Genomic DNA, 25678 nt, shown 5'->3' with positions numbered 1-25678 from the left:
TCAACTTTTCAATAGAAAAACCCACTGCAAAGTAAATTTCACTTTCTCTGTTTAAGCCACAGCAGGGAACCAACAACAGGAAGGTTTGAAGGCTCTGACATTTTGTTTCCTGCTCCAGACACTTCGATGTTGGGTGCCAGTGTAACTGCTAACTCTCCTCCACACCAGCACCTAGAAAGGAGCTCGATACCGAGTCAAGCGCAGGTGACACAGCCGGCTACGGTTCCCGCACGGCATTCCCGGCCCCGGCACAGGACGGCAAGCCGCGGCAGCCACAGACTCGCTGACCGAGACGGGAGGTGTCCGAGTTACCCGCGCTCCAGCCAGCCTCGGGGCCCCTGCGACAGCACGGCGAGGGCCCCGCCGGTTACCCGCTCGGCTCGCCCCGGGGCGGGCAGCCTCTGCCAGCCCAGGCTTCCCCGAGCGGGGCGGGTGGGGGCCGGCACCGCGCCCCTCCGGCCTGGGCTCGGCGGCGGGCGCCGAGCGCCCTCTCCGGGCGGGGCAGGGCCGGGGCGCGGCGGGCCGGGGCGATCAGAGCGCCCTACCCGGCCGGGGCGGGAGGCCGCGGCGCCGCCGGAGGTGGGGTCCCGGCGCCGTCCCTGCCCCGGCGCCGCCTCCTCCGCCCCAGCCCGGTCCCGCCGGCCCCTCCGCTCCCTCCCCGGCCGGCTCCGGCTGGGGCTCGGCGGCTGCCATTGGCTTAGCGGCCCCATCCGGGCACTCGGCGCAGCGCTGTTCCTCAGCCCGATCGTCCCAATATGGCGGAGGTGAGCGGGGAAAGCGGGCTTGGGGGCCGGGGTTCGGCTGGCTCCCCACGGGGCCCCGCCGCCGGCAGGCCCCCCGCGCCGGCCTCGACATCCCCGTAAGGCGCCTCTGGGGCGGCCCGGCGGCGCGGAGGGGCCGGCGGGGCGGCGGGGGGGGCCGGCGGAGCCGCCGGCGCCGGGGCAGCGGGAGCCTGCGCGACTAGGCCGCACGGGGGGCGCCGCGCAGCGCGGGTGCCGGGTTCGCAGCCCGCGGGCGGCCGACAGGCCGCGGCCGGGCGCGGAGGGGGGCGCGGCCGCCGCGCCGGGCCCCGGGAGGCGCGGGACGGGCCGGCGGCGGCGCCGCCGCAGCGCGGGCGATGGAGAAACGCCCGGCGGGAGGGAGGAGGAGCGAGCCTCGGGCTGGGAGCGGGGAAGAGGCGGCGGCCGGTCCGGCTGCCTCCGCCGCTGCGTACCCCTGTCATGTCCCGCCCGGCCAGGGCCGGAGGGAGCGGGAGCTCTGGCCGGGCCGGGCGCGGCTCCTGGGGGGCTTCTGCCAGCGGAGGAGGAGGAGGGAAGGAGAGCGGCAGGCGGGGACCGAGCGAGTGAGGGAAAGAGGGATGGGAGAGAGTGGACGGGATGGAGGGGCCAACAGGGCGGGACGCAGTGGCCGGCGGCGGAGGAGGGGGAGCATGAAATGAAGACCCCTGCCAGCTGCTGGGCCGGAGGGAGTCCGCTCTCACCTCGCTCTCTCTCTTCTCCCCGCAGGCTTCGTTTGGGAGTTCGAGCCCAGGTTCGTCCTCGCCCACCTCCCGCTCCGGCACCCGGCCTGCCACCCGCGCGCTGCTCTCTCCTTGCTCCTTCCCAATTTTGTTCCCCCGTAGCTTTCCTAGCGCTCACGTCCACGCAATTACCTGCCTGCCAGATTTTTAAGAGAAGGAGATGTGCGCTGTGGAGTCCTTCCCTTAACTCCGGTTGCAGTTAGTAATTGGCTGCTCGGAACCCAAAATGAAAACAAAGTTTTGTAGCACTTTTAAGTCAGCATCTCAGTAAAGCCATGTAGCCTGGAGAGAGACTGCTTCTCTTGTTGCTGATAACTACAGGCTTGTGTAAATTTTTTACTTCTTGATAATAACAAAAAATGTTTAAAATCATAATGATAAGCAATTTTTGAGGCCTTAACTGCTGTTAAGGTTCTTTGGAGTACTTTACACAAGCAAGCACAGTTAGTAGCAGGGCTACTCTCGAACAAATATTTGGGGATATTTGCTTCTTTGTCACTGCCTTCTGCATTGGCTGTTTGTCATCTTTTTAACTACTCTTATGAAATTTATTGAGCTTCTATTTTTGAATAAGGTTTTAAATATTTTAAATGGGATATTGAGCATTCAGAGCTACTAAAGAAGTGGGACTTTTTTATCTAAAGTCTGTGAGTGGAATAGAACTTCCACTTGAATTACTCAAACATAAAATGTTAGAACAGCAATTAGAAGTAATAATCTTGAGCACACACATATATATAAAAATATATATTAGATTGAGGCAGTTGGCACTTCCTTAAAACTGGATAAGGATGTGATGGCCAACAGCAGGAAAATTTAACGCATAATGTCACTATTGTAATTGGAGTAGTGTTATTGGCTATACTGAAAGTTCTATGAGACCGTAATATGAATAGCATGTGAATAAAAAGCATTTTTTTGGCCTGAATATTTCTCTGCAGTATGATATTATGAACTTTCACGGTATTGTCTCAAGCGAGCTAAACAGACAGTTTACTTTAATTACCTGCATATAAGGAACGAACACTTAGCATAATTGCTGAAAAATTAGTTAGATGCTTTAAGACTCAGAAGTGTTAGTATAGTCTCTTTCAAGGCTGGAAGCAGTGCAAAGAGGGATACTGCTTTATTTTTTTGAAGAGGATTGAAAATTTGTAGCTATTTCCTTCAAAACTTCTGGAGAAGTTCTTACATGCTTTAATAAACCTGTTCTTTGCTGCTTGTAAGCCAAGGATTGCAACAGAGCACTAGTATATAAGAACTAGAAGAGGAAACTAGAAGTGAAAGAGAAATATACTAATCTGTTTCTTTTCTCCATCCTGAAAGCCATAAGAAAGTGAACATTAAAGAACAAAACCCTGTAATTCAGTGATTTTCATTGTAGAACACGGACTTTGCAGTGCAGAATGTTTGCATCTTTAAAACTTTTTTAATCTAATAACCTTTCTAACAGTTGACAAAATGCACTTAATAACAGTACTTTTTTGATGACTTACGAGTATTCTCTTGAGTAATGAAAAAGTGTCTGTTGGACCACAGAGCTGTCACAATGGCTTGTTAATTAATGTGATCCATTAGAAGCATTTTGTTATTTCTGATATATTTTCCTCAATATTTCTTGAGACTCTGCTATGTTCATTCTTCCTTTCTAGATCAAATGCTAAGAATTAAATGAGTTTTAATAAAAGATCGATCTGTGAGGCTAAAGTAATCTGAAGTGAGTCTCACTGTTTATGTTGCTGTTAGTAGGAAGCCGATTCATAACGTAAGTTAGCTGCTTACCAGTGAAAAACTGTGCTTGTTAACATATAAATAATAAATGGAATCAGAGTCTATAAATCCTAGTCTTGCAGCATCTGAAATCTTGTGACACATGTGCTTTGTACCTTGATGATGATTTCAAGGATGTTTTGAACAATCTTTTATTCAGTAAAATACTAATTTGGGATTGTACTTTCTGAAACTGTTTTAGTAGTTTAGGTACTTCTCCCAAGTACTGTCTACTGCAAGAGAGAAAACTGCATCTATTACTTACAAATACAAAAAGGGAAGACCAGCTAAAACAGCTGAATTTGTCAAGTAGTTAGGACTTTGTTCCAGTTATTCCGTTGAGAGTTCTGACCCTGTATGTAAAAGAATTCATGCAACTGTATTTTTTTCTGTGATTTAATTTCATATGTTGGTATAGAAAAAAAATAACTCAAATGAGTTTTTTTTAATAGTTGGCTCTTTATCATCTGAGGATCATGACTTTGACCCATCTGCTGAAATGCTGGTACACGATTATGATGATGAGCGAACTCTTGAAGAAGAGGAAATGATGGAAGAAAGCAAAAATTTCAGCTCTGAAATTGAAGATTTAGAAAAGGTAAGAGTGACTCACTGTCTTTTAAATGTCCATACGTGTTATAACTTTTCTAGTGAAAAGAACACTCAACCCGTTCTTCAGTTTGTATTATATAATGCAGTTTCCCGCAACATGCCTTTGCAGCTTGTTTAAAAAAAGAAAAGAAAATCAGGTTTGATTAGGATATAGCAGTGCATCCTCACAAAAAGGCTGAATTTGGCTTCTCAAAGATGTTAGTGTTAAGTTTGTGTTCTTTTTCATTTAGTAGTCCTTTCACTTTGGTAGGGAAATCACTGAAGCAGGCTTTAGAGTCCTATCATCTAATATCACTTATCACTTCTAAGTTTTATAAGTTGGATATAAGTTGAAACTGTACATTTTGCATACTATTAAGTGACAGCTAGCTGTATTTCATTCTGTTGATCAGGTTTTGCTTTTCCAATATGCAAACAAACAGTCCTGTTTTAGGCATGATGGATCACATTCATTTGCTGTGTAAGTGGTAGTTCTGTGTCTTAGTTTCATCAGTTTGGCATTCAGTGGGTGTACAAAATGACCAGTGTGCTCCTTGGCTTTTCCTATTCAATTTTACACTCTTTAATTACATGTTTTTCGTATTTACACCTGTTGTTCATCTGTGGCAGGGCATCATCCATTTTAAATGCCTGCTGAATGCTGAACACCCACAAATTGATGCTGCTTGCATTACTGTTCAGTGACCCACTTACACCACTCAGCATAACTGCAGATCTTGATCAACAGAGTTCCAGGAAAGTGTAATTTTTAGCATCAAATATGAGGCTGTGTTTTTGTAGTCCATGTAAAAACAAATTTTCTAAATGTGGAGTTGACTGTGTTTATACTCCTGATTTTTTTTTTTTGTCCTTCTACCTTTACAATTACATTTTCGCTGATAATGAACTTGCCATTATAGTAGCGAAGCAGCTTGCCAAGTCTGGTGGTTAAAATGGAGTTGTTACTCCACAAAATTATCTTACTGCTTCTATAATAAAGGAAGAAGAACTGAGAGCCACTCATCTTAAACACTTTATTACTTGGTCCTGATCCTGGAAAGACTTGGACGTGAGTTTACATTTACCCATTGTGAAAAGTCTTTGCAGGACTAAGACCTTAGCTGACTAAAGAAAACAAGTAATTTAATCAGTGTATGAGTTCAATAAGAAATTTTTAAAGGTAATACAACTTTTAAAGGTATAAATACTGGAAAACATTTAAAATATTTTGTTGGCTTGAATCAGGTAACTGAAAAAATCTCCACTGTTACTGTTTCATTAATTGTATTAGGATGCAAGTATGATGATACTTATTAAAATCACTTGATCAAAAGCTGTTGGAAGAAACAAGTTATAAATAAAGCTTTTCTCTTGATTTTTGCCTTCTGTATAATTAGCTGTGTTTCTCCTATTACCTTCTCAATGGTCATTATAAAATATATCATGCAGGAGATGGAAAGGAGGGCTTAAAAATTGCTATTTTAGTTTACTTTTGTGGGTTTTTGCATACTTGCAGCTCTAACTATGAGACTAAAGTCTTCAAGTTTTTCTGCATTTCTCTCTTGTAGGGGGGTTGTTAGTGTTTCTAGGGTATCTTCTGTCTTGAAGAAATATAGGCAAATCGTGCTCTACAGTATGAATCAGATAGGGAGCAAATTTTTAATAATTACTCTTTAGTTTCATCCAGTAAACAGTTTTCTTCAGTAGCTCGATGGAACTTCACTATATGCCGAGAGACATGGTTATGAATTATTTCAGTACTGTGCCTGAAAATATTTTAGATCTTTAATCAAGATTTCTGCTTTCAATTAAGTTTTTCTTTGTTTTTTACTTTTGTTCTTCAAAATATGTCTTATCCTTTTAGGCCTGAACTGTTTACAAGTATTTGGCAATATGTTGAAATGTTTGTAAATCCTCTTGTATTAGGAAGGAAACATGCCATTGGAAGATTTACTGGCATTCTATGGCTATGAACCCACGATTCCAGTTATGGCAGGTTCCAGTGCAGATAGCTCTCCAAGTGAACTTGCAGATGAACTCCCAGATATGACTCTCGATAAAGTAAGTCAGAACCATTTTCCCCTGTATTACGGTTTAAAAGCAGAAATCCACGTGACCTTAAATTATGTTTTACTATCTCTTGATGCTACAAAATGTGTATCCTTGTACAATATTACTCTGAATTCATTCTTTTTCAAGGATATTGAGGAACTGATTCTAATTATAATTATCACACTTACAAATGCATAGCAATGTTAGTGGCACTGTGTTACTACAAATGAGAAATGCATAAGTTAACGGTTCTTCTAGAACACATCCAAAGAACTTTAAATAGGTGGGGGTTTTTTAATAGAAGTGGATTTTTTGATAATGTATGCAATGTCCAGAAATAATAATTCTGGCTTCCAACACACGTGTGAAGTATCAAAACGTTTGTGGATAACTTGAAAACGCACTCCTGAATGCTTTGCAACGTTGCTTTCAAATGCATATTATTTGGAAAGATCTCAACTTCGGAGAGTGTGAGAGAGAGTGTTTTATGTACAGTGACTGTATGTGTTGCATTGCTGATGTAAAAACCTGAAACTTCATTTTTTGTGATTTGCAAGCTAACTTTGAATTCTGAGATTTTAATCTGATTTTTGGCTATAAAGGTTATGCAGCTAGTAGTTTGGATTATAAAGTATGTAGGTAGTAAGTATATATCTTTTTTTTTTTTTTTTTTTTACTTTCTGTGAGTATGATGTAATGGTAAACTCTGCAGAAAGTAGGGTATAATGATGGCTCTGCACATCTGATTCTCATTAGGATTCACGATTGTGTTGAGGCTACAAAAATGTAGTCGGCTTGTTGTCTAATGCAGTTCTTTCCCTTCCTAACCTCTATACAGAGGGGTTCAAACGTGTCTGCTAGTGGAGGAAGTGTGTTTTTTCTTTCTTACTGTCTTTTTTTAACCTACAGAAAAGTCAATTTTTTTGTGTTTTGAGAAGATAACAGGTTGTCTGTTATCTGTAACTGTCCTCCTAGCAAAAGTCTACAAAAGTGCCTGGCTGTTCTATTTTTTTTTTCCCAAAGTTTAAGGGGTAACAGCCTTTTAAAGCTTCAGTATATCTGTGATGCAAAGAATGACAGAATTGTAAAGATTTGAGGCAGTTTCCACTGGCATTTTTCATTGGAAGCAGTTGGAGGAACATCTGAGATTGATGCATGCAGAAGTTACTTCTTGTGCATTTATTTTAATAGAAGACAAAGGGGAAATGAATCCCTGTGTTCAACACTGAAATGAATGATTGTATTTGTTCTTAGATTTAGAAGGAGCAAACTAGCTTTTTAATTAAGGGAGTATGGTCTGCTAAATTTACTTACGGTAAAATAATTCATTTTAATTAATGAGACTTACAGTTTGCTGAATCTAAATGCTCACCAGTCTATACTTAATAGCCAGTCTGAGGTTTTATTTTTTTATTTTAACGATACAGGAGGAAATCGCTAAAGACCTCTTGTCGGGTGATGATGAAGAAACACAGTCCTCTGCTGATGACTTGACACCATCAGTTACTTCACATGAGGCTACTGACTTCTTTCCTCGGCCATTAAGATGTAGGAAACCTAATTTTATAGTAGTACTCAAAAAGTTTTAGCATTATATATAGCTTCGTAGCTTAAGATATCAAAATTGCAGAGTAGTGCTGACTTTACCAGGAATGGAGAGAGTGCTTTGCGGGATGTTGTACATAAATAGTGTCTTTGGTTGGTATTACTGATTACTAATATTTGGTACTGTGCTCAAAGCACAAGTCAAATTAATTTCTCAACAAATACAATAACTTCATAATTAATAGTTACTGTGGTATTGAGGAACACCCTTCATGATTTTCAATATGTTAGTGAATTACATGAATATGTAACCCGTTCTTTTCAGTTAGTGTTTCTCTACTAAAATTTTTGCTGCTGCTTTTAAGCCAGTGAGTCCTCCATGCAGCCTGTGGATGTGAACTGGGATGCGGTTTCTTTGTGATTATTTCCCTTCACACACTCAACACTCTTCCATAGGACTTCATGGGGTGAGCCAAAGAGGTTTTATATGGGATGGGGCGTATAGAACTATGACCACCAAAATTTCACTACCCACAGAGCTATTATGGGAAAGATCTGAGAACCGGTGGTTCAGTTATCCAGCCTGGATGAGATATTCCTCATTGCCTCACTGGTTGCAGCTCATTTGTTCACTGGTGTGCTAGAGTTACAACAATGTGGAGGATTTCTATCACAGTTTTAATTTGGCAGGTATCTTAAGCTATTGCTGGGGGATTTCATTCCTCTAGAGAAGGGCAATGTTAAAGGGGATGTGCTGCCTCAGTCATCAGCAATCGTAGCCCTTTGCATGCTGCTGATTGTGTAATAAATACAAGACATTTGTGTTGAAAGAGAGATACAAAAACCTTAAAAATTATAATGCCCTTTTTTCAGTTAAGTAAACCCCAAACTTGCTGGCACTTAAACATTGCTTGTGAACTGTTAATGAATATGACACTGAAAGTGTGGCAGCTTTATAGAAAAAATGATTAGCCCCTCATCTTACTGATGATTAAGAAACAGTCATCTTTGTTTTCATCTATCATGGTTTTCTATCAGAATGTTACTTTCTCTATTAGAACTTTTGGCTGGACATGTTAAAATCAAATATCTACCATTTCAGGGAGGGAGATGTCAGTTCTCTGTGCTGTTGGCAGTTTCATCTTTTTTTCTGATCTCTGTCCACTTCTCAGATACTGAGATAACATTAAGTTTTAAGATAAACATGTCTAATACATAATACAGGCTATTTTATCAAATTTGCATTAATTGGAAAAAATAATTGCCTATGATTGTCCAGGCGTATTGTTATTTTATGCATTCAGGTTAGCTTCTTGCTTGCTACTTCTAACAACAAAAAGAGATAGACTGGTGATTATAGTAATGACTACAGAAGAAGAGCCTCAGTCCATACAGTCTTGGATATTGTCTCTGATGTTGATGATTCTGTTTAGTTGTGATGAAGCTAAAATTGCAACCCTATTCATGAGCATGTTGTTTCTGAAGTTTGAGAATGCAAAATAGCTTTAATCGTATAAGAACTGTAGATTCCATTCTGCCGGGGATTATACAGCTATAAAAATAGAATTCCTTCAGAACCCAGTACCACAGCATTCCAGATTCTAAAATATGAGTTCTTCTATGGAGTACTGCATTTGAATTGCTTGGAGTGCTCGGCTGTATTTCTTCCTAAGAAAAAAAAAAAAGATAAAAGAGGAATAAGCAGTCTTTGCTGTCTTTTGCTTATTCCATTTTGTCTGTCTCTCCTGTATCTTCACTCCATGCTGTGGCAGCCTTGTTTAAAGGACTGTTAATGTGAATGCCCATTAAAACTTCTCATGAAAGGTTTTAGTAGGTAATAAAGATGTACCTTCAACTTTACTTTCTTTGTGATTAACCAGAGGCTAAGTCATAGCCCTGGAAGTTTTCCGGTTTTCTCGTGCCTTTTCTGTAAGGTATAAGCCTTTATTGGAGAAAATTGATGAAGAAAAATGATCTCATTTCCTTTTGACTGTTAGAAATATAGTAGATTGTCTCAGTTGCAGTGATGATAAATGTTTCAGTTCTGCAGTATACAAGTACCAGTGCCTTCATGCTAGTTTGATAGAAATGTAGATTAACAGACTCATGATAAGTGTCTCCCAGAATAAAAGCAGGTGCTTCTTTCAGAAGTAAAGGATATCTTGTAGTTCTGTGTTTGAACTGAAAATTCTTCCTAGCTAAAAACAAGCTTCTTTGTGTCTGAAGCAAACACTACGTGTGATGGAGATAAGGAATCAGATGGTGAAGATGTAGAGGCAGACAATGGTAATTCATCTGAAGATCTGAGAAAGGTAATAATTATATCTTTAAAAAAAATTTTTAAAACTTTACTGTTAATTGTGAAATGCATTAAGATTTGTAATACGTATCTATAATAGTACCTTAATTGTGGAATTCTCTGCCAAATGCCAGGTTAATGGCATTTTTAATGCTTCCATACTCAAAATATTAAATTAATACCTTTCTGTTTTCATTTTTGTAACGTCTTCAGGAAATCATGGTTGGTTCACAGTACCAGGCTGAAATTCCACCTTACCTTGGCAGATACAGTGATGATGAAAAGGGTAAGTTCTTCTGACTGTTTTACTCTTTATTTTATGTTTATACATAGCAGTTGATGGGAAAATGTTATTTAAGTTTATAAGGTAAATTCAATGGCTTAGTTAAAGTCTCAGAGACGTTAAAAAAAATAAAGGCACTGGAAAACTGAAGTAACACAACCACATAATTATATCTCAGAAATGTGATTCTTCAACTTTGAGAGGACATCCTCAAGAAAACATCGGAGGCTGGATTAAAGTGTTAATTCTGAAGTATCTAGTAATATTAGGAGGCAACAAACTGTGAGTCAAGAAGGAAGTATTGTCATCAGAGTATCATAACTAGGCTATGAGCATGTAACTTAGTTTACATTGACGGTCTTCAAAACAGTATTTTTCTTTGCTTGTTTCTTGGCAAGCACAACAGTGTAGGTTACAAAATGCATATGGACAACAAAGCAATAAACTATTTTAAATTTCTATAGCATGAGTAGAAGATGGAGGTCCTGATACACTGTCTTTTAAAAATATGATGTTTTAAGTATGATGTTATTCTGATGTAAATTTAGGTTAAAAACTGCAATTGTGCTAGAGTAGAACAAATAACTTATTTAATACAGTTTTATTTGGTATCTTTAGAAACCTTCACTATGAGAAAAGTATAGCAAATATAGCTGTGGAATGCAAAAAGCAGATAATGAGAGAAATTTGCTCATGGATGGAATAGCTGTGAAATTAAGGAACAGTTTGGGGGATATGTTAATAAATGAAGGGCATTCTGTTTTTTTCTGTAAATTTTCAATATTCTGTAAGTTACTTGTGTTCAAACTGTAACATTACATGGGAATATTATTCTAGTGAAGTGTATCAAGTGTTTTCACCATTACCAACTGCTTTTTTGAAGAATGATCCTTTTCAGTAGAGAAGAATAATGTTTGGTATGGATGGAGCTGGAAGCATTAGCAAGTGGACAGCTCTTGGGTTGCTTAGGAGACCTAGGGAAGTCTCCTATTTTCTAAGATTCAAGCATGATGCTTATGGGTTGTAAGAAATGGAGGAGTAAGAACCAGATTTATCTGGGTAGTCCTTTTACTCTTTACACATCTTGACTTCTCAGCAAAGAACTAAAGAAGGGCCAATAACCAGAGGATGACCAGGAAGGGGTTAATCTGACAATTTTTTGTGGAATGAGCTGGTGCTCGAGAGAACCAGTGAGAGTCTTGTCTGCTGGCATGGCTAAGAGCAAAGAGGTAGCTCCCAGATCGGAGAGCCCAAGGAGCTCCTCTTGAGATTATCAGTCATGGACTCCAGCAAGAAGTGCTGGCTTGTCTTGGTTGATAAAGGAGGTTGAAGCTGAGCATCAGCAGTGCTTGGAGAGGTTGGACCTGGAACAAGGGCTTATATTTCTGCTGTGTAGTCCCAGATACCAGAATTGTGCTAGAAGGCAGTTCTGCTCTTCTATAAACTTTACACTTGTAACATGTCTGTTTGAAAGCTTTCCATGTTCTTAAGCTGTAACAGAACTTTCAAAGGAGATGCAATTTTGTTCCTCACATTAGCTTAATATTGTTTCCTACAGTTTTATGAGAGATTTGAGAACCTTCATCTCTTCCACTGTAACAGCCATTATGCTTGTGTGTTTGAATTGAGTAACTGTCTAATACTGTATCACCAAGAGAGTACGTGGAACATTATGTGCTATGTTAATCACATCTATTGATCAGAGTAAAAGATTTATAGTTTAATCTAGAACTGAAATGTGCACAGACCAAAAAAGGTTCAGGACAGCTCTTGCGTATTTCTGATACATTGTCTTTCAAATAAGGTACTTAAGTGGTGCACACATGATTTCAGTGTACTATGAAGGAGGACTGTACGTCCTGATTGCTTGTGAAGTATGCAATGTACAAGTTCTTAACAGCATTCAGTTGTTAGTGAATGGAAAAACAAATTACCACAGAGACCTAGATTTCCATTCTGTTAAGTAATTTTTGGCAAATTTTAGTTGAAAATGACCAATTAGCCACCTCCTCTTTTTTTTTTTACATGTAATATTTGAAATATTAAAGTAATATCCTACACTCTTGTGCTGTAAACTAGTTTATTCTTTGAAAACAGATGAATAAAACTGTGAATGGTTTTGCTAGTTTGTTTATATGAAGACGATGAATACATATGCATAATTTGACTGGAATCATCTAGCTGTTAACAAGCTGCTTCTCTCAAGACTCCTATCTCAAGAGTTCCATCCCTTATCTCATCCTCGTGGAACCTGAATCTCTTCGCCATGTCACACTGCAGAGTCTTTCTCTTAACTGAGGCTTTTGGGGGGAAAAAGTGAGCTGCAGTTTAAAAGTGGCATGATGGTGCTTGATTTGATTACTTCTATGTTCCTGTTCCTTGTCTTTGTGAAATAGCTTTTAATGTTACAGCCTTAAAAATGTCACACCTGGCATTAATGGATTTCTGTTTTAACAGCCTATGAAAATGAAGACCATTTACTTTGGAAACCTGATGTGATCTCAGAAAGTAAAGTTAAAGAATACCTTTTTGAAACCTCCTTAAGAACAGGAAATGAAAAAATGGTTGGCAGAATTCCTGAAGGTCTGCATACACGGGACAATGAACAAGTATGTTTTATATCCTGTTCCATTTGTGACACATTGCTTTGTAATTAATATGTGTTCTCTTTCTCTGCCTTGTATTATAAAGGCAGCAATACTCAATTTCTTTTTTTTTTAATTAGATGTTATTGGGATCAGGATCTTATTTGTAATTTTAAGCACATGCTTAAAATTACGAGTGTTTGAATGTTGGCAGTGTTGTGTTCTGTGATGTTTCTGATTGCCGTGCTGTTGACAAATCCAGCTTTTTTAATAATTGCATATAATGTTTTACATTTTCTTAATTGAACCTTGCCTCAACTTTTGGATGGTTTTGCTTTTGGTTGTTATTTTAAAATTTTCATCATGTATAAAGGTAAATCCTCTTTTTTTACATTAGATATGCTCACTGAAAGGCTAGTTTTAGAAGTCTAGATTGGATATTTGCAAACTTTGACTCTTTCTAAAGACTTTTTCTGTTTTATAGGCTTTGTATGAACTTCTCAAGAGTAGCCATAATGTTAAAGAAGCAATTGAGAGGTACTGCTCAAATGGAAAGGCATCTCAGGGTAAGAGAGAGTACCTGGTTTTTCAGAAATGTGCGTTTGAAAAAAAAGAATAAAAGTTGTGTAGAAAAACCTTGAGTAAGAATCAGGTTGATGAGAACATCCCTTTCCATGATGTTTTTAGCACAGATTAGGTATAATCTGATTGTTGGCCAGTTGGAAATTCCTGCTAGAGAAGTTTGCAACTTGTATAAAAGTTGCAGGATCAGCTTTTCACCTTCCCTTCTTTCCTCCATTGCTGTTGTAAGAATAGCACAGACTGAGGAGAGGGGTGGGGAGAGTGGTGATTTTGCTCCCATAAGGCAGTTCACACCCACAGTACAGTATGTTTTTAAGATCGTGATATAATCTGATGACATTTATACGAGAATCAGGAGAACATAGCTGGCTATATAAATAAGCCCCACTCTCTTCGTTACTGAGTTAACGTTGTGCTATGCTAACCCTATACTGGTTCTACTGTATAGTTCTATACGTCTTTGGTAGACCATGGAGAGCTTTGCTTGAGTTTACAGTGGAAAACGAGCTGCCATCTTGTTTGTCCCTAACTTTATTACTCCCTTAAATGAAAATTTAAAGTATTAATATGTGTTGCATGAAGCAGAAATGGAGTATGAGCCCTGCTATAAGTTGATATTCTGGCAGATATTCCCTACTCGGGACTGGATCCAAAGGGAACTTGGGTGTTCACAAGTTAGGTACTGTGAAAGCTAAGTATCTAAGGTGAAGCTGAAAGGGTCAATAAGGACTATCGGAGCAGTGCTTCAGAAAGGTCATGTGCAAGAAGAAATTGTGTAGACCTAAACGATAAGGAAGTATCAGTTGCAGGGTTGTATCCTAAATCCCACACCCCTCTAGGATTTAGATTCCTGTTTCAGTATTGAAAAATATCTCTGCCCGTTTGTGATTCAGAGCCCAAAATTCTGTCCTGAGGACTAGTACTCACACTCCCCCCCTGCCCCAGGTCAGATGGGACTTATTATACCCTCATTGAAAATGGGAAAGGGTGATAATACTGTCAGTGCCTGTCTCTTAGAGTAAGCATTATGCTGTGATTTACTCTACCCTCTGAAGTTTACTGCTGTTCTCAAGATGAGAATTAAAAATCCATCACTCCCAAGATAATTTCTTAACAGTGAGACTTTCCATGGGGATCTTTTCTTCTCTTTGAAGCCTGAGAACTCTGTAGTAAGGAGTGCAAAATTAATGGGGTGAGAGAGAAAGAAAATGGCCTTGCAGTAGAATGATTATCACCTTCATCTGGGAGCAGAAAGGTCTTGGTTCAGGTGTCTGCTTCCAGAAATGTTTTTAAATGTGTTTTTTTCCTTTTTCCCCCATTGGTTTTAATGTCATCTGAATGGAAACCTTTTGGATCACCATTATGAATGTAAGATGCCTGAAATATCCCTTCTTAATTATATATAGACCCAAAGCCATAATCAAGATAGGAAAGCAACAATACTTGAGACAAAATTGACCTATTCAAATAGTTTGAGCTACTTGGTTTTAAAAGTCTTACTCCTTCTTAGTGATTTTTTTTTGTTGTTTGTAAAACTAAAATTCAGTTTTAGAAACTGCAGGTTTTATCTTTTTAAAAAAAAAAAAAAGATTTGCAGTTCCTCCTTAAGAAGTACAAAAGGGTTATTCATGGGATCTTTAGGAGCAGATGGTTATTTGGCTTGTTTTGGATTCCCTGATATCCCTTGTTTTTCAAAAACCTGGATCAGACTAAGTGTAGTCCCAGTCGATTGGCCCTGTGTGGCTACCTGAGGTATGCCTAGTGCTAAGGCTTTCCTCCATGGTTTGTTATACCTTTTCTGGGGGTCCACTACCTCACTGGAGGGTTTATGAGATCTGTGGAAAGTGTTGGGGGTTCTGGGGAGTCTGTCTTACTTGGTGGATCCATCTGCTGTCTGCGTCAGCTCGGGATCGCCCTGCTGGTGTTGGTTCATCCCACCCCATTTCTCGACTATGATTTACAATGCCATGCATCAAGTCTGCTCAGGTCAGGATGGGTTGGAGGCAGGGTTGGCCATCCTGACCCTTCTGAGCGTTATGTTCTACGTTTTGTCTTACTTCATCCCTTTTTGCAATGAGGTACAATTGTAAAATGGCCAGGGTTCCCCTTATTAGTGGTTTCATGGCTTTGGGGGGCAGAGATAGGGTAATCACCACGTGCACCTCTGTTGTTTGTAGCCTGAAGGCAGGGTGCTTTTGTAACACCAGTGAAAAGTTCACTTAATGATCTTGGTATAGCAGTGGGCTCCCCTCTATCCTGAGGTTCTGCGCCTCCTGCCCAGTACGCTACTCGGTGGGTGACAGAGTGTGGTTCAGTGTTAGGGGATGGTCCCTTGTTCAAGAACACTCCTGGTCCCCAAAAGCCGTCCTGATCTAACATAATATGATCTCCTCCAGTTAAGGAGACATGCCAGAGATACTCAGTCTTGCTTTCACTAGGCTTCTGCTCATGTTTTTCGTGCAGATTGGCCAGTTGAAAGGGGGTCCCATGGAATGGTCTTTATGGTATTTCTCTGGTTGCTCCCTTGGGGTCCGGCACATACCTGAGTTTTAATAACAGGGGCTACCTTAAATTCTCATTCATCTAATTCACTTTTATCACTAAATTCTTCATTGGGGTCCTTCCAAATATCCCCATCCCAATCTTCTGGGGAAATAATTAGCTTATGATTTTTTACAGGATCTCGGTGGGGTTGGGGACTCGAATTATCATAAGTTCTAGTTTATCCTCCACCTTCCTGCATTTTTCTTTTTCCTCCCCAAGTTGTTTAAGCAATTGGTGTATTCGCAGAGGTAACAGCATTTCTTGTCGCTTTCTTTGTTCAACCTCATCTTCTAACGTTCTCATTTCTTGTTCTTCACATTCCGCATACTGATATACAGCTCTTAAATACCTCTTCAACACCTTGTATATTATTACCTTCTCTACCATCTTTCAGTTTCCCTCTTACAAGGTTCAACTGTTCTTTTACCTTATTCCAATCATCCTGCTTTTCATGCACCCAGTCATCTGAAAATTTTGGTGAAGGGTTAACTCTGTGCCTCTGTAAGTAGTCAGTGATTGAATCCGCCATCCTGCCAACTATGCCAATTTTTGTTGCAGGTGAATTATTAAGAAAAGTCATCATTATGGGATTAGCTAAAAGGTTTTATTAATGATTAAATGATCAAATGATAATTAATCAATGATTGGTAATTAAATTGTAATTAAGCAATAATTGAATGGTAACTAAACAATGATTTAACAATAATTGGGCGGCAGTCAAACACTCTACTACTTACTACACTTCTAATAATTAAGCTATAGCTTGAGATATATATACATATATATATACACCTGTTGCTAGCATACAAGATACTTTTAGGCTTAATGTAAAATGTCACTTACCTTGTTACAGCCATCAGGTGCTGGGTAAGGGGTGTCTCAACACTGAAGGGTAACCTTGAGAGGTGTCCCGTCCCCGCTCTAGGGGGGATCACCTCTGTGCAGCCTGCTGCTGTACAGGAGAGCTCAGTGTGCTCAGGGGGGGCTACAGATATCTATAGTGTGAAGTGACTGACTCGTAGTCAACCCCCCCTTTGCTGTACGTGCAGGTGTGCAGCTGTAGCAGTTTTAGTTTTAGCTGGTCCCAGCTCGGGCTGGTACTATTAGCTCTTGATAAGCCATAGCCTAGACCCCTTAGTTGTGAGAAGATACGGCCTAGCACGTTTCTCATGGTTTGCATAGCAGGGCTGACTTCAGTCGGGCCTACTTGTTGGTGATGGCTGAATCAAAGTACTGCTCACTCAGAGCAGGGGCATCTGTCACAACAGGTTGTTCCTTCACCCTTTTTTCCAACAACTGCTGTTCTTTGTATCCTATGTGAGAAGAAATATTCAGAAAAAATATCTCACTGATACCTCGGTGATGTTATCAAACCTTGGTTTTTTGATGACAAACTTATTAAGAAATAATAAATCACATATTTTGAATGTCCTTTGCCATCAAGGATAAAAGATTTCAGAAATCAAACTCTTATGAACCTTTATAAAGAAGAATGTTAGATTTCAGGTAGGATAGCTATACAGTAGAGGAAAGAACATGGATCTAAATAACTGAACTATTGGTTTTTTTAGAATGCATTTGGATATTCATCCATTAGCAACAAACATTTTATTCTTTGTAAAAGGTTAGTGAGTGAAAACAAGTTTATCATGCTGCTTTTGTAATTGTCTAGAAGAGATGACAGCATGGACAGAAGAAGAATGCAGAAGCTTTGAACATGCACTTCTGATTTATGGAAAAGACTTTCATCTCATACAGAAAAACAAGGTTAGTATTTTACAGTCAAATGGAAGAATGGGGTAGGTGATACAATCCTGAAAATCCATACAAGCAATAGATGTGTCAGAAGCCATGCAGAAGAGTGAAATAAGAACCAATATATTAAAACCAGCTTGGCATTTTTGTACTAATTTTTCCTCAAATGTCATTGGAAGAGCTAGGCATTGCAAGATGAGTCTGTATTATCTCTGAAATCGACTTACGTTGACGTTACTTCCGTTTATGCATTTATATTATAATTTACTTTAAATGTGTGCCTCTCCTAGAAGTACAGTATTTCCATACCATGGCTGTGGGAGGGGAAAATGCATCTTCACTTAACTTATTTTCATCACCAGGAAGGTGTAATTTTACAGAAACAGGCTTAGCTCTTTGTGTTTTCAGAAAGTGTAGTCATCCATCAGTACTTTGTTTTCTGGCCAGCGAAGGAGTTCTAATCTTGATCTGGGTTGCTTCTGATTGACTCCTCTGTGCCTAAAGAATAGGAATTTTTTTTTTTTTTTTTAATTAAAAAGTAACAGTTGGCAATATGGATGATTCCAAATTTTCTGTATATCTCCTTTATGCTTTGATACCACCTTGAGGTTTTTTTCTTTAGGAGTCTGGTGTTTTTGTTGTATTTCAGGTAAACTTTATAGGGTTGTGGTTGCTGTTCAACAACAGTCAGCTAGTCCTCCTCAATACCTGGTTTAACCTGTCTAAGTAATATTTGGGTGGTTCAGATTTTAAATGGACCTTACCAATAAAGAGTAGTTCATTAGAGATGCAAAGAAATAATTTAAAAATATTTTTTCCAACATGCAACAAAATACGTGGGTTGATGTATCTGTCACTATGGACCAGGATTTGTCTAAGAAATCCACTGGGGTTTTTTTCCAAGTAGGTAAAATGCCAGAAAGTTTAGGGAAAGTTCTGGGACCCAGCATAAGCTGATGTCACTTATATATGGAAGGTATCAGCTAGACAAGATTTAGTGCATGGAAATTTATCAAGAGATGTTTCCTTATCACTGTACTGCAAAGAGCTGTTAACTGGGACTTTATGTACTAGCATATGGACATCTGTAAATTTCCTCCCCTGCCTGGTACGTTTGTGTCTAAACTAGCAAGATTTACTACTACACCCAAGGCGTTCTGGATTTGCCTCTGATGTTTCTGTAAGTTTGATTAAGCTCAAGTATAGTTTACTGCCAGACTCTATCTGGATAGAGTTGTATATTCTAGTTGTAAAACTTAAACTGGAACTGTGGGCTGATGATGGTGTGAAATGTTTCTGCACCTAAAAATGGATATAGTTTATAACAATACAGGTGGAAGTAATGACTTTTTCTCCAAGAATCTGATTTCACATAGCAGCTCCATTTTGGGGAAAGAGACAGACAGTCTCTTTGATCTACATTAGTAGATCAAAATGAGTCTTTTGAGTCCTTCATACCTTCTCAACAAGACTACAATTTTATTTTGTTGTTTAAGCATTTACTGTTGTGGTTATGTGTTGTCAAAGCCTCCACAGTTCTGGACTTCTCCAAGACAAATAAGTACCCACAGTCTTTTCTGCTTCTTCTTCGTCATTGACTTCTCTTAGGTCATTGATTTTCTCAGCTTTTTCCATCTTAAGAGAGAGTTTATCTTATAGTTTTAAAAATTGCTATATACATTTATATATATAAATGCTTCAGTTGTAGATACAGTTTCAATCTAGTTTTAAAAAAGCCAATAATGTATACAGTAGAACAAATGTAATGCTTACTTGAAACTGTAGATCTCTTCGAAGTCTCCTAATTTAACTGGTTTGTTCCAGATACTAGAACAATAAAACCAACAGTATTGCAGGAAAATGGGAACTGGGGAGACAACAAAACAGAAGTCTTTGCATTAATCTTGTCAATTATTCTTGCCTTTTTTTAGGTAAGAACCAGAACAGTTGCTGAGTGTGTGGCTTTCTATTACATGTGGAAAAAGTCAGAACGTTATGATTACTTTGCTCAGCAAACAAGATTTGGAAAGAAGAGATATAACCATCATCCAGGAGTTACGTAAGTAAAACGTTCTTGGAATATGTTTTCTGTTGCAAATGGTAAATGTAGAAGATTTTTTTTTTTTTTTCCTTGTGTCATTGCAGTGTACTGCTGCAGTGGCTATGGCAACTGACATTAAATCCATCATCATTTTTAGGCCTTGTTTTCTGGTTAAATAATACATTATGGATGCAATATTCTTTTAGGGACTACATGGATCGTTTGGTAGATGAAGCAGAAGCCCTTGGTGGAGCAGTGCATTCGTCAGCCTTAACATCTAATAGTCGAACAGAAACCATTCCTGATCAACAACTAAGCATACTAAACTCTATCACTGCCAATGAGTTGACAGGTAAATCAAGAAAAAAAAAATCTTTTTATTGTAACTATGCAAACAACTATTTCATTTGCATTTGTGTTCATCTTTTTCCAGCATTGACAAATAGCGTAGCTACAGTCTGCCACACTTCAGACGTGAATTGCTTGGATGATGCCTTTCCTCCTATGGACAGCTTACCCCGAGCACCAGTTAATCATGTGCCTGTTGGAACAGAAGAATTGCTTAACTTGCCTAGCAATGGTGAAAGTGATTGTTTTAATTTATTTGAGACTGGCTTTTATCATTCAGAGCTAAACCCGATGAACATGTGCAGTGAGGAGACAGAAAGACCTGCGAAGAGATTGAAAATGGGAATTGCTGTCCCAGAATCTTTCATGAATGATGTCTCTGTAAATAACCTTGGTGTGGACTTTGAGAACCACACACACCATATTACCAGTGCCAAAATGGCTGTTTCAGTGGCTGACTTCAGCAGTCTATCTGCAAATGAGACAAATGGTTTTATCAATACCCACGCTCTTCACCAACATGCTGCCCTTCACTCAGAATGACTGTGGAAAACTAAACAGTGGGTACTTTATGCAGTAGTAGTAAACTTGATGGGAGCTATCAGGTTTGCTTAGTCTTTCACTGGAAGTTTGAACTTTATGACATCAGTGATGTCTTTGTATGTATAGAACTATATCTTGATTTATCAAGAGTAATTTCTTTTTTCAGTCCATAAATGTGGAAATGTCATAGGATGTTCGGCAGAGTTTGGGACTAAGAGAACTCTGTGGTGCAGCTTTAAGATCTGCTTCAATTTTTTTTAAAGCCTGTAGACGGAGGCCACCATTTTAAAACCAGCACAGAAGTTCTGAACGGATTGGAGTGGCTTTTTAGTCTAAGTTACTTTTGCCGTAATGGATGCAGTGGAATAACAATGTTTACAGGTACCGATCCTGATCCCTGCCCAATGTAGCATTTTTTTTTTTTTCTTATAAAGGCAGGGATGGATTTCTTTAATTTAAACTGCACAAACATACAAGGATGTTTTTTAAATGGAACCTTCTCTCATGTGATACTAAACTAGAGCACTTCAGTTTACAAAACAGCAAGTTCATCTTGGTGGAAGCTAGCACAAGGGACTTAAGTAAAGTGTGAAGACCTACACTTCAATGCTGTTGCAAAATGATAGGCCATGGCTACCTTACACAGAAGTAATTATGCTGCCATAGGTGTCTGTGTACTTTAAACTTACTTAATGGCTTGAACAGATGCATTTTAGGCTATATTGTATTCGGATGGGTTTTGTCCACGACTTTGAAGAGTAATGTAATCACGTACCTTAACTTTCCTAAGGCAGCTGATGTTGTATAAAGCTACAGTCTGCACAGCTTAGGATTTACCACTAAACAAATGGTCTACATTTGGAAGACATCTTAAATTGTTTGGAGCACTGCAGTTCAAAGTGCTACAGTTTTGAGGGACTATCTAGTTTATATAGGAATAGTAGAACCTTGAAGTATGTATTGGAAAGTTTTTCTTTAGTGTGGATTGCATTTATTTGTTTTGGCAAGTCATTGGCTCGAAAATGGCACTTCACTACCTTGGTTGAATAGGAAAGGATGAGTAAAAATGTTTCCCATAAAAGCAACTATTTAACGTCAGTAAATTTTTTATTTTGAACACTGAGTGCAATGTAGCCATCCAGGAAGTTTGTCTTGCAAACATTTGTTCTAATTCTTGCGGGAGAGTCAAACCTAACATAGTATTGGCTTGTAACATGTTGTAGCATGCAACTTGCAGGGTTTTTTAATGAGAATCTGAACCTTTACTTCAATAGGATTACCCCTTTCCCTCCATACTTTTTCTTTGCACTGTTTGTATTACAAATTTAATTGCCACTAGTTTGTTTTCGTTATTCAAGTGATTAAGTTTGCGTTGTTGATATTTTAATAGTTGCTTCAAGGTTATGCTGAGTAATTAGAAAGTAGTGACTTTAATATTTGAAAGGGAAGAGGGTATTTATTATGCATACTGTGAACTGCGTTGACATCCTGAGTTTCGGATGCAGCATATGGAGTTTTCTTTACAGCATTGTAATGAAGATTGCTTTGAAGTGTTTACGCAGTAGCACATTTACCATATTAAAAACAAATTAGTTTAGCACAGTGGACAAAAGTAGAGATAATTTTGTAATCGGTTCTTAACTTACACATCTGAAATATGTAACTTTAGTAAGTACACAGTAAATAACAGGTAGCCTTGGCCATGTGATGTACTCTGACATTTTTAGCCAAGTTGTCAGCTTCTTGTTGCAGTGTTTTGTGCTGAACTTTGTACCTTGTTTCTTTTGTTTTTGAGTCAACACATTTTATGTAATTTTGTAAAATACTGGCCATAATCCTCCATTGTTATACATTCAAGTTTATCTATGGGTTTACAGTGAGTGGCTGGTCTGTATAAAAATCATTATACAAAGATGACTGAATGCTTATACCAGTTGCACTTAAATGAACATGCCCATTCTCATTAGCTGATGCAGTAATATATTCAGTTTATCTATGCATTGCTGGGCTCTTAATGTAGACAGAGACTTGTCTAAGGTTTGGGTTGTCAGCAAGTTGAATGGACACTTTAGTTATTTAATAAAGACTTTTGACCAAAATTCAGAAAATGATATGAGAGAAAAATGAATTCCGGCTAGTCTAATAGATTTTTAAATGCTGATCTTATTTAGCCTGTTGGCTAGCTAGCTGGTATCGTTTACTTTTAATTCCTTGTTAAAATGAGGCAATAATTTGCAAGATTTTGTAAATATGTAAATTCTTCATATCTTTTTAGATATCTATTTCAATATTTTCTGACTACTTCTGTGTATAGTAACATTTTTGTGCATGCTTGATGTGACATTCATAAATTTGTACCACTATGACTTTATCCATGTAAAATAGCTATTTATTGAACTTTTCTTTTAAAAGCTGGACTTACTTATTTTTCTCTCAGTTTAAACATTTAAATGGAGAACTTGTTACTGTTTATTAAAAGAATTGCGTTTTGAAAGTCAGCATGAAGATAACTGAATTGCAACCATATGAAGAAATTACATTGCCTTGGTTCTTAGATTGTGAAGCACAATTCTTATAACAAACTGTGATGAATTCTTTGTCCTTTGCCACACTTTTTCTTCATATGAACAAACCAAAAAATCCATAATGGGCAATTGCAGTGTTGGTAAATATATCCTTTTTATGTACAGGGAATCTGAAGAGGGTAGCTGATTCATTTAGAAGTATAACTGGTGCTGTGATTATAGCAATACTTTTACTTTGGTTAGTCATATGTCATCTTCTCATGCTAGGTTTTTAAATGTTTAGTTTCCTCTTGTCATGGTCAAACTGCTGAATTTACTTGAAGGATGTACAATACTGTTTGAAGAGTACTAAATTGTGTACAATTAGGTCAATGAATTGTGCAATTGTTTCCTGTTTTTAATTTTTAAAACTGAGGGTCAAAAATATAGGAAAACTTCAGATCAAGTAGAACATAGTGATACTACTTAATTTAACCAAAGTCTCTAGTGAGTATTTCAACTTTGAATGTAAACTAATGGATAAACTGACCAACAGGGACACTATTTGCCCATCATTACAAGCACATTGTCTACAGACAGGGAAACTAAATACAGTAATTTGTAAAATAATGACAAGGTTACTATTTTTTTTATTCCTATTTTTCATTGAAAGAAGAAGATACTATCAATTGTAAAATACAGTAGGAACAGTTACAGTCCTCCTAATAAAACAGAGATTCCAGTTATTCTCAGTTCAAAGTACCCTGTGCATAACAACAAATCTAGTGACAATCGGAACGTGTTTTAGTATCAGATGTTCAAGAGGAAGTCGCTATTGTTGCAGTGGTTTTAATATTTGTACATAAACACTGATTTTTTTGAGCATTATTTTGTATTTGTTGTACTTTAATACCTGGTGTACAGTTCCAGAAATAAATGTCTGGAAACCTTTCTTTACTTGTAAAGCTTTTCATGCATCTGCACTCTGTTTGCTGCTTCATTTTCAGAAATATTTAGCAGTATCTCTGAACACACTTTAAGAACTCTGGGTACCGCTGAAGTGCATGCTACCACGCTACCTAATGTTACGTAGAGAACAGTGAAAAATGCAGCATGCAGCGATGCAGGTAAAATAGTAAGTAATGATTTCCATCAAACATTAAAACATTATGGCTTAAGTATAGCAAAATCTTAGATGGGACTTAAACGTAGCTTCAGAATCACGCATCACAGCAGTATAACCCAGTATTCAAACTACATGGTAAGCTGTGCGGAACACGTTCCTGTTCTCTGGTGTAAGAAAACTTGCCCAAATTCTTAAATCCACATCAAGCTAGATTACAGGTGTGAGTACAAAAATTTTACTCAGCTTAGGCCTTAATGCTGAAGTTAAACTATTTGAAATGCTTTTTGTCTTGATTTTCCTTTCCCTCAAGAAAATGAACATTTTCATTTGAGATGCAATGAACATCATGAACAGAAATGAACATAATCTTGGACCCTGAAAAGCACTGTATTACTTCAAAGATTTTACATACCAATTCTGTCAAAGGCCAGAATGAGTGCTGTGCTTCCCTAGGCACAGCATGCTAGTTTTTGCAGTGGCTGGCACAATAAAGCTTCAGGTAAAGAAACTTTTTTTTTTTTTTTTTAAATTAGATAGGAGTGCAAGCTGGCATAATTCTGAACAGCAAAAGTTGTAATTTGTGAAGTAATGAATTTTGCTTCCCCTGATGAAGAGATGCAAGGTAAGTGTCTTTGTAATGATGGTTGTTACAAGGTGCAAAACAAAATACATACCCAAAACTCTGTGGTGACAAGCTGCACCTCCCTTTTTCTAGTTGTTTAGCATAAAGATCAATGTTAGAAGGAATCATAATGACTGGTCCCATCTGGTCCTTTCTTGTTTTGATGCAACTAATTGTTAGCCTTGCGATGCTGGAGTCTTAAAAATGGTTTTAATTACTGTATGTATATATAATGTAAACCTCTCCCTCCAACTCAGTAGTTACTTTTAACTACTTACATTTCCATTAAAGTAATCTCAGAACACATCCACTTCTGCCACTAAAAAGATAAGCAGCCCCTGAAGTCTTTACGGTGCTTGGCTATTTGGTGCCCAAGTCCTTCTTTTGTCCACAAAATGCAAGGCAGCAAAGACAAGAAGCATAAACCCCAGCGATCAGTTTGCTACAACACTTCTTACTAGTTCTTGGATTTCTCCTCCCTCTCTGCAGGGAAGAGTAATTTAGAGCTCCCAGCAAATCTTGGCCCTCTGATACAGGAGGAGGCCAGGATGCCACGGCAGAAACACGCTCTCCTGCTGCCTTCGTGCTATGCTGAAGTCGTGGGCCTCCTCCTGCCCTGCAGTGTGGCTGCTTATCCCCACCCGCTACTTTGCCTTAGCGCTGGCACACGTCTGCCTGCTGTGCAAACAGGTCTGCCAAGTTAATGAACTCTGTCAAAAGAACATCACTCCTTTTGCTGCAGTTACTGACTTGGTTTTCTGTGTCGCCAGGTGGGCTCCAGAACTAGCATGTGGAAGGAGTGCGTAGCCAGAGAGCAGAGCAGCCTGGCAGGCAACGAGGAGCTGCTGGGTAAGTACAGCATCACCATACGCAAAATAAAAGTGTCTTAAAGCATGGCTTCATAAGATCCAGTGAGTGAAATTAGCAACTGGCAGCCACCACCTATAGGCTTCCTGCTGGCTGACTTGC

The 25678-nt window shown here is 39.0% G+C and overlaps 1 protein-coding gene across 5 annotated transcripts; it reads left to right on the top strand.

Annotated features, from left to right (window-relative positions):
• Positions 1-611: 611 nt before the first annotated feature.
• Positions 612-23915, top strand: MIER3 (MIER family member 3). Of its 5 annotated transcripts, none has more exons than XM_075488302.1 (13): positions 612-764; positions 1506-1530; positions 3742-3887; positions 5807-5941; positions 7360-7480; positions 9704-9789; positions 9990-10062; positions 12517-12668; positions 13129-13210; positions 17446-17537; positions 19538-19584; positions 19773-19918; positions 20000-23915. In XM_075488302.1, exons 1-13 carry the CDS (start codon positions 756-758, stop codon positions 20455-20457), a joined length of 1572 nt encoding a protein of 523 aa, XP_075344417.1. In that variant the 5' UTR covers positions 612-755; the 3' UTR covers positions 20458-23915. The 5 variants fall into 5 exon arrangements, with proteins under 5 accessions (XP_075344417.1, XP_075344416.1, XP_075344415.1 ...); XM_075488301.1 differs by having other exon boundaries at positions 613-764; positions 17443-17537; XM_075488300.1 differs by having other exon boundaries at positions 615-764; positions 19457-19584.
• The last annotated feature ends 1763 nt before the right edge of the window (positions 23916-25678 follow it).

The sequence above is a fragment of the Mycteria americana genome, chromosome Z, assembly GCF_035582795.1.
Source record: "Mycteria americana isolate JAX WOST 10 ecotype Jacksonville Zoo and Gardens chromosome Z, USCA_MyAme_1.0, whole genome shotgun sequence".
NCBI classification, from domain to species: domain Eukaryota; kingdom Metazoa; phylum Chordata; class Aves; order Ciconiiformes; family Ciconiidae; genus Mycteria; species Mycteria americana.
The sequence above is the reverse complement of the archived record's forward strand: the minus strand, read 5'-3'. Positions and strand labels throughout refer to the sequence as shown.